The following is a 10,099-nucleotide window of genomic DNA, read 5'->3' on the forward strand; positions in this document are numbered from 1 at the left end:
TTATACACCTTTAACCATTTGTAACTTACAATCAATAGTTGCAAAATGTCCACTTGAGAAGTAAGTTTCTGTTTTGTTATAACATCTATGAACAGTCAAAATGTAAAACATACTGAAGTTTTCAAGTTACTGAAAATCCTGGAGCTGCAAAGTTTTCTGTTCTTGAAGAAAACTGTGGCGTAAAAATTATGTAATAGTGTAGTTTACACACACACACACACACACACACACACACAATTACACAATTGCATTAATAAATAATAATTTTTTATGTACAAACAATACATATAAAAACATGGGTTAAGTCATAACGTCCAATCTGGCAACACGGACCTGTTATTCACTGAGGAGCTAAACTTCTGCAAGCAAATCTCAGTGCAGTGAATTGCAGCATGATGAAGGGTGTATGGGGAATAATCGCTGTCTTCCTTTTCTCCAATGCTGTGTGGGGTAAGTGTGTACTGCTCTCTAAAATCAAACCTGCTTTTTTATCAGCATATACAGGTGCATCTTAGTAAATTATAATATCAGCAGTCTTCCCCCATGATTGTGGAGTCTGAACCAGTATGAGACACCATTTAAAGGCTCAGGAAACCTTTGCAGGTGTTTGGATTTATTTAGCTGATTAGATTGTGACACCAGGAATCTCCAATATTGAATTTTTTCACAATATTCTCATTTTGTGAGATACTGAATTTTGGGTTTTTATTACCTGTAAGCCATAATCACCAAAATGTAAAAGAAATAAACACATTCGAAATACATCAGCCTGTATGTGATGAATCTATATAATATACGAGTTTTACTTTTTGTATTTAATTACTAAAATAAATAAACTTTTTAATGATGATCTAATTTGTTAAGATGCACCTGCATGCATTACAGGTAGTCGTCGACTTACGACCTATGCAACTTACGACCATTACGACCACAATCGTTAGTCGCGGCGTACAGCAGTGAGTACCAGCTTCCGGCATAATTTCACAGTACTGTACATATAGCCTACTCTACTTATGACCAAATCGTTTACGACTGTCGTACGCCGCGTGTTACGACCGGTCTGTCGGTTCCAATCGTGGTCGTAAGTCGACGACTGCCTGTATATCAGGGCAATTTAAATGAAATCCAAAGCATACTGCATGCTGCAAAAGACTTGGGGAAGAAGGTACTGTTATGCCAGCATGAGATTTGGGATAAATGTTGTCACTGGGGGTCAAGACAATACTTACAAATATATATATTTTTTATTAATATCCTTTTAAATCATTGCAATCATACACTGTTAAGGTCCAAGATTCTTGAAGAACAGCATTTGTGTTTTTTGTGGTTTTTTTTTTTTTTAAGAGTCCATCTTATTGGAATTAATTAGTCTAAAGGAGGTGGGTGTATTATTGGCACATGTTTCACAACAAAATCCTTCATGTTTAGATGTATCTGAGTTTAATGGATGTGTCCTGCAGCAAAAAAGATGCGCTGGTGTATATTGTCTGAGCACGAGCGAAGGAAATGTGCAGACCTGGCCAAAGCACTAGCAGCCACTTTTCCAGCGTCCACATTGTACAGCCAGCTGTCATGTGTGAAAGCTTTCAGCACTACTGACTGCCTCAGTAAGATACGGGTGGGTTATTGCTATGGATGTGATTTTAATTAAATAATTAATTAAAAAAATAATAATTTATCATAAATACATTTCTAGTATACAGATTTTCTTCTCCCTGTACAATAAAATGTGTTAAAATATGTTTATCATCACGTATGCTAAAAACTTGGTTATGGAATTTCTTGAATGTTGCTTATTGCTTGTCCTATCAGAACAATAAAGTTGACCTTGTGACTCTGGATGCTGGAGAGGTCTACTCAGCAGTAAAGCAGTTTGGTCTTGCAGCAGTCGCCAAAGAGATCTACCTTGATGGTAAAAATGTATTATTTAATAAACTGAGGGGAAAAATGATATTTACATTTCAAACACTGCTTAAATGCTGTGGTATCTGTTATTTTGCAGGCACGTGTACCCTGGCAGTGGCAGTAATAAGAAGCGCAAGCTCAGTAGACATCCGTTCCCTTAAGGGAACTACAAGCTGTCACAATGGAGCTCGCTGGACTTCAGGCTGGAATCTGCCTTTAGGGCAGCTGATTTCACAAAACCTCCTTCCCTGGGCTGAAGGACAGCCCCTTAGTCTGGGTGATGAATTCTTGACATTCTGAACTAGTGTTATGTAATCAGGACATTAGGCATTTTTATTTATAGTGACTGTGTGATAGAACCATGTACAAAACGTTTTTACCTGTATTGAGAAAACAACAGAAAACATAGTAACACTTAGGGCAGTTGTTGGGCTCGATAACTGTTTCACATATTTGTTAATAACTATAACAATATTAATAGTGTACTACAGAGAGTATAATATAATTAATGTAAGTAAATCTCTCTTTTGTTTTTGTTTTTACAGCTGTCAGTAACTTCTTCAATGCCAGCTGTGTGCCTGGAGCTGGTACAATGACATTCAACAACCTGTGTTCCAGGTGCAAGGGTCAAAGGTCATTTGTCCCACAGAGGAACTTTTTTTGTGAGACATCTCATAATGAACCATTCTACCATAACCAAGGGGCACTCAGGTTTAAAAATACACCCACACTATGCTATGCAGATGATATGAAAATAATTTACTTGGACAAACAAATTCTGTATCAATTGCTTCCTTTCAGATGCCTGAAATCCGGAGCAGGAGATGTGGCTTTTGTTGATCATGCAGCCCTGAACAGAATAGATGGTTAAGGCATCTATGTATTTTTTTTCTTCAGTGATCACAATACATTTGGACTTCACTATATAAATCGAAACTGTAATCTTTTTAACACTAGTCATCTTTTCAACTTTTATTTTCCAATCTCAATCATTAACTCTGCCATTACAGACAAGATTAAGGATGAATACAGGTTACTGTGCACAGATGGCACTCGAGCTCCACTGAGAAGTTTCAGAACGTGCAATTTAGGTCGTGGACCTGGAGGAGCCGTGGTTACACGGATAAACAACCAAAACCTTGCTCGAAGGTTTTTAACAGCAATTCAGGTAACACCTGATCCTTGTGTGTGTTTGTCATTTCTGGTGTAATTTTACCATTTTTTTGGTGATCATTTACTATCGTTCAATTAGACAGCGTTTGGCCGGAAAGGAATGGAGAATCAACGTTTCCAACTTTTTGATTCATCGGTTTATGGTGTGGGCGATTTGCTGTTCAGAGACGTCACTGATAAACTGATCATACTTCACCAAGGCACAGATATCAATCAGGTTCTGGGGTTGGACTATGTTGCTTTACTCAAGGGTTTAAGACATGAAGGTATATTCTGTGCTAAACTTCTATTAATTAAATTAGTTTTTTTATATAGTGAATATTCATTCAGAATAATATGACAATACTTTTTTAGTTCACTAAAGTATAGTTAAAAGGTCTGTTTTTTCCTTTTCTTTTAGCAGCAATAACAGTTGTGCAAATAACAGTCAAGTTTGTCAAGTTTGACAGCTCACTATTTAAAATAAATTATTTAATATTCCTGAACTCAACAGCTCTTTAACTCTTGTATCATGTTCAGCCTGGGCCTGATATGTTCAGTAATTAGGTCTATGTTGCACTTAAATTGGCAAAACATTATTATATACATTTGAATATCAGACCCTACATTTTAAATAAAAAAGTTAATGAATATTTGTGGAGTTTTCTGTGACTACCGAAAGTTAGAGAATCCCAGTGTTATAGATATTATTAAGAATTAAAGCTTTAACAAACTAATAATATTCCTGATCCTGAGGTAGCATATTACAGTCTGTTTAGATAAATGGAGTTCACTGTAGACATTACATACGTGGCAACAATATGTTTATTTAAAGAAAACCACTGTCTAGGCAGTTCATTCAGCTGCATTAGATATCCCAATGTTGGACTGTTTAGCCTGTTAAGCCATTGGGTTGTGTTGCTGCTGCTGTCAGACAGCTAATATAATTTATATATCTCTTAAACTGTCCACTTCATGACTTTATAATGTAATACATTATACAGTTTCCAATACAATAATTAACTTGGACACACTGTCTATTCCTGTCTGCTACAAATAACTGTGTGTGTCTGTGTGTGCGTGCGTGCATGTGTGTTTAGGTAGCTCTCTGGAAGACAGTGTGGTGCGATGGTGCTGTATAAGTGATGCTGAACAGGAAAAATGTGAGCAGTGGGCTCTTAGCATAAAGTCAGACCCTCTTGTATGTGTCAGCGCTTCGTCAATGAGTGACTGCATTGAGAAGATCAAGGTCCAGTAAGATGAAGAGCAAAATGAATAATTAAATATACAGTATGTCATTGTGTGATTTGACTGTTTTGTACACTTCTGAATTAGATACAACAATTCATGAGAATGAACAACAGAAACAAATTATATTATATTCTGTTTTCTTTAGCAATGCCTAAATGCGTTCCGATTCTGCACATTCTGCACTATATGACTGAGATCAAGCAGGCAGTTAGTTGATTTTCTTTCCCCTGTCTTCCTACAGAGGAATAAAGTGGATGCTGTGTCCCTGGATGCTACGCATGCCTTTATAGCAGGGAAATGTGGTCTTGCACCTGTTGTGACTGAGTATTATGGTAAATTATATCCCATACACAGGATGGAATGTTTGTTAATAACGTGTCTCTGAGTGTATATCTATTCCTGATGTCTCTGTTCACAAGGCACTAAGTGTGAATTCAGTGGAGGAGAACCTCTAAAGGCTAAAGGTAAACTGTGGAGCCTTGTTTATAATGACATGATTTAAGACACTGTTCTGCCTTTGTTTTAATTGATATTTTTTAAACCCTGTAGACTTGTTATCAGTGTATAGTGTGGCAATGGCACGGCGCTCCAGTAAAAGTGTTTATGTTGGGAATCTCGGTGGTCGGCGCTCCTGCCATGGTTATATATACAGTCCTGCCGGCTGGCTTCTTCCTGTCCAGCGCACACTGAGTTCAGAAAATAACAACAGCATCTTCTGTGAGCCAAACCAAGGTACTGCAAGTACTCTGGAAAAAACATATAAATGATGTTTGCACCTGTGTAAATAGAAGTACTACTAGTAAAAAGTTTAGTCATTACCAATGTAACATTGGTTTTAATTACACAGTATAATAGCTAATCCACTAATTTCCTGCCTAACACTAGATTGTTATAAAAATTGTCTAGCTACTCAAGCCTAAAATAAAATAGCAACGGTTATTTCAGGCTGAGTTTGATAATAAAATGCATACCAGGAGTTCTGAAACACAAATACACCATAAATATGATCACAATATGAATCTAACCAAACTTTGCAGGAACTAGCAAATATTTTAATAAATGCAACTAAAAACTAAGGTTTATTGAAAGAGAATACAAAAAGATGTCAAAAATGTATAAAAAATAAGATAACCTGTGAATGTGTTTCACCAGCCAGCCTTAACTCCTGCACAAAGCCACTTGAAAACATACCTATTTTTGGTTTGATCCTAAGCTTGAGTTAATGTCTAGGGACTTTCTATGTTTAAATTGATTTTCTCTGAGTTCCTGGTTTCCTTCCAGGCCACAAAAACCTTCTGGGATAAGGGGTAGAAAAAAGTGAAAGTGGGTCAATGGGTGAGATCAGTTTAGCACGCTAAGTTTTGTGAACCTTTGACAATCGTGGTGACAGTATATGACAGTACTGAAAATGTTAATCACCACTCACTATGTATTTCCTGGTGTAAATATGTAATATAATGTGTTAACTGGTGAAATGTAGAGAAATTAATAATGAATATCTTATTTTGCTGGCCTGATTACATGGTGGACTTGTGATGGCAGTGTTCTCTAAGGTGTTTTGGAAGGGTTGTATGCCAGGAGCCACAGGCAATCTGTGTAAGGTGTGTGTTGGTGGGACAGAAGATGCTGCCACCAAACGATGCTCCAACAACCACAATGAGCGTTACTATGGAAATATGGGAGCTTTGAGGTGAGATGGTACAACAATGTACATGATCTAGTTTATTAAACTAAAGCACTACAAAGCATAATATATTTATAAATGTCTGAACTGAAACCTACACAATTTCTGTACTGGAGTATTGGAGTATAATTACAATTCTGAAGTTGTCAGGACAAATGAAGAGTCTTTCTTGGGTCCTTGAGGAAAGCCTTAAACTCTCCATGGCTTAGTCAAATGTTTGGATGGTTAACTAACAATTTAATAGAGGTTTGGCCACATTGGTGGTACCCATTTATCTTACAACAAACTTTGTGAATCATGTGAAACTAATGTCAAACATGTTGATTTAAATTAATTAATGCATTTTAACTAATTACTTAGGTCATTTAATTATTGAAGAACTGGGCTTCGGAAACTATGGAAAATATTTGTTTTATGTATAATAAATTGGTGATGACTCTCGGTGTTAGGTGTCTTGTTGGAGACCCCAGTGGGAAAAGCTTTGGTGATGTGGCATTCATGGAGCATCACAACATAGAAAGCAACATTGAATGTAAGATGATTACCTACTTTTTATCGTTTTTGAGACACATATGCATGATTCTTTTGTTTATATATAACAAATTAGTAATTTAACAGTATGGATATTTATGGAGCTTGGATGTATGCTTTGGGTCATTTTCTTGTTGTATGGTAAGGATGGTTTCAGTTAGCTGCAGTCCAGACAGAATTGCATGGCGTTAAAATATGGAATGGTAGCCATATTAGTTCAGTAATCCTTTAACTATTTAACCTACCTTTAACCTACATGTATATAATGTTAGTAAGTTCTTTAAACGTTTAACATGACATAGTAAAATATCTAAACCTTTAACATGCTAACTGATGCCTGTAGAGTCTGAGATGTAACCCTTGGGTTTTTTTCAAATTTCTCTGAGCATTGCATGGTCTGACCTTGGGGTGGATTTGTGGGGACGTCCACTTGGGAATATTTCTGAATTGTTGGCAACAATTACTTGTTTTATGTCATTGCTCCTTCTTGGTACTGTGTTAGCACACAAATAAATGCTCTAGACCAGCAAACTGCTCAAACTTGGGCTTTTATAGAGATGGTCGCATTTGGTGCTGATCAATTTATCAAGGACATTTCACTAGCCGCACGTGGATGCTTCTTATGCTTACTAAGTTAAGGTGCACTTAGTTTGTAACACATAGATTCTCTATTTTGTATACAAATTTGGATTAAATTTTTTGTATACATACAGTACAGACCAAAGGTTTGGACACACCTTCTCATTCAAAGAGTTTTCTTTATTTTCATGACTATGAAAATTGTAGAGTCACACTGAAGGCATCAAAACTATGAATTAACACATGTGGAATTATATATGGAATTATATACATAACAAAAAAGTGTGAAACAACAGAAAAATGTCATATTCTAGGTTCTTCAAAGTAGCCACCTTTTGCTTTGATTACTGCTTTGCACACTCTTGGCATTCTCTTGATGAGCTTCAAGAGGTAGTCACCTGAAATGGTCTTCCAACAGTCTTGAAGGAGTTCCCCGAGAGATACTGGGACTTGTTGGCCCTTTTGCCTTCACTCTGCGGTCCAACTCACCCCTAAACCATCTCGATTGGGTTCAGGCGCAGCACCCCATCACTCTCCTTCTTGGTCAAATAGCCCTTGATGCCTTCAGTGTGACTCTACAATTTTCATAGTCATGAAAATAAAGAAAACTCTTTGAATGAGAAGGTGTGTCCAAACTTTTGGTCTGTACTGTAGTTTGACATTTTAGTTGTAAATGTGGAAAAAAGATCCTGTGATTATTATCAGCTATGTATTAAACCTCATATTCATCTAATGCACAGATCTGAGCAGCAGTGGCTGGGCTAATGGCTGGACTGCCAGTGATTTTGAATTGTTGTGTGCGGATGGACAACGGGCATCACTGGCAGAATGGAAGAACTGTAACCTGGGAGCCATCCCGCCTAACATTGTTATGACCCGACCTGTACTGGCCGCTCGTATCTATGACTTCCTCATTAAGTCGCAGGTCTCATCAAATCATTTATTTCATTACTATCCTATCAATCTAGGGAGTTCCCCATTCTTATTAAACATTATGTACTTTTGGGTTTTTTTTCCAGATTTTTTAACCATGTTTTCGGTTTTATATATTAAGCATTTATTTTCTTATCATTTGTATATTTGATTACGCAATACAATAAACCAACGGACTTTAACAGGTCCCCTATGGGGTCCGCGGCGGTACTGCAGGGGTCCGCATATTAATGTTAAATCACAAATAATTTTTTGTACAAAAAAAAACCAAAAAAAAAAACATCAAAAGTAAAATATTTAATCGAAAAGAATTATAATGATTACTTTAAAGTTCTATTAAACTTAAATATGATGTTTCTTTAAATGTGTAATAGTTCAATTGACAGTAAAATTAAATGGTAAATTATATTCAAATTAAAGCAGAAATGTATGTAAATATATAATAGCCCACCTGAAAATAAAAGAAACATGTATGAAACTGTTTAAATAAGACAACTGTGAACAACTTAATACATTTTGATGTTAATTGCAAAATATGATTATGATGCATACATCTTTTTAAAAGTTTAGAATATTTACATACAGTGATGCATGTACAACAACAACATAGTTTCAATTGTCTTAACATAATATAACTAGTGTAATATGATTGGTTTATATTAATATCAGTGGCTATGCTTGACACATTTTGTATCAGGGGTCCCTGCCCCATGTCGCTATTGCCTAAGGGGTCCTTGACCTGAAAAACTTTAAAGACCCCTGTTCCAAACAAACAAACAAAACAAACAGATATAAAAATGTTCTGTAATAATGTTTATTTCTGCACTGTTATATGTTTTAAGGAGACACGTCCAGACTCTTCGTTCCGACTGTTTGAGTCGCAGCAGTATGGTGAAAGTGATCTGCTCTTTAAAGATGCCACACGTTGTCTGGTCCACACTAATCACATGGACTATCGCACCATTCTGGGAGAAGATTTTATTTCACAGGCTGAAAGCATCTTTAACTGCACACATTCTGGTGAGACAGATTGTACACGCACGTAAAAATCTACATATACACAATATTTCTGACAATCAACATATGATGTTTGAAATGTAATAGTTGACATCTTTAATAGAATCATACAACTTCAAATAGGTTACAGTAAGTGTACAAATGTTGCTTTTGCAAACAATAATGACGCAGTGGTAATTTTTTTCACTGTTTTTGACAGACATTCTGCAGTTTTGCAACCGAGATGTGTGCAGCATATTCTGAATGTGACGACATCATATGGCATAAAGAGTGTTTCATTTTAAAATATCTAATGCTCATTTAATTACTCAATCATATTTCTTATTACTGCTGGGGCGTACTATGTAACCATTAAAACACTTTCCATGCTTTTATAGGAATCTACTCAATGCGTGGGTGGTCTGATTTAGCCAGACGCACAGTGATCTGACCACCTGGAACTATTTTCCAGCAACAGTACATCCCAAAGTTTATTCGTAAATATTATTCATTACACAGTTACAAAGTGCCAACCACTTTAAAATGTATTTATTAAATAGTAACAGGATAGGCTTTAAGCAGTTATAGTTATTAATGTGAAACAGAACAAGTTATATTCTCATTAGTTTTGCGTTTAAATGTAACAAGACAAAATACACAGCATGTTCTAGAGAAACCAGCAAACACTAAAATTCCTGTGTTCTGTTGTGAAATAATTACTAAAAAGTTTTGAAGTGCTGACACTTGGAATTCCTCCCATAAATTCTGAAAATGTTGAATAAAATATATCAATTTCAATAATTGTTTTTTTCTTTTGTAAATAAAAAAACCCCAGTATTATTCATTTATTATTAGGCTTACATTATGTGAAGCATCTATTATTTAAGCTACTGGGAATGACATGGTACAACATAAACAATAACGCATGTGAATGAGTTTATTAGTATTAATGCTTTATTTACATCACAGAAAGAGAGAGAGAGAGAGAGAGAGAGAGAGAAAGAAAAAAGAAAGAGATCTAAAACAGAAACATTTCTGTACATGTACAGTTGTCTATTAAAATAAAAC

General features: G+C 35.8%; 1 protein-coding gene across 2 annotated transcripts; it reads left to right on the forward strand.

The window, feature by feature from the left end:
• The first annotated feature begins 332 nt into the window (after positions 1–332).
• Positions 333–9,829, forward strand: sxph (saxiphilin). Of its 2 annotated transcripts, none has more exons than XM_083520866.1 (17): positions 333–450; positions 1,461–1,618; positions 1,813–1,912; positions 2,003–2,182; positions 2,451–2,616; positions 2,707–2,771; positions 2,916–3,073; positions 3,158–3,344; positions 4,158–4,306; positions 4,550–4,640; positions 4,728–4,772; positions 4,858–5,040; positions 5,851–5,998; positions 6,442–6,524; positions 7,843–8,027; positions 8,878–9,055; positions 9,252–9,829. In XM_083520866.1, the coding sequence occupies exons 1-17, from the start codon at positions 393–395 to the stop codon at positions 9,293–9,295; spliced, it is 2,178 nt and encodes a 725-aa protein (XP_083376992.1). In that variant the 5' UTR covers positions 333–392; the 3' UTR covers positions 9,296–9,829. The 2 variants fall into 2 exon arrangements, with proteins under 2 accessions (XP_083376992.1, XP_083376993.1); XM_083520867.1 differs by having other exon boundaries at positions 385–450; positions 1,429–1,618.
• The last annotated feature ends 270 nt before the right edge of the window (positions 9,830–10,099 follow it).

The sequence above is a fragment of the Silurus aristotelis genome (assembly GCF_946808225.1).
Source record: "Silurus aristotelis genome assembly, chromosome: 2".
Taxonomy (NCBI): domain Eukaryota; kingdom Metazoa; phylum Chordata; class Actinopteri; order Siluriformes; family Siluridae; genus Silurus; species Silurus aristotelis.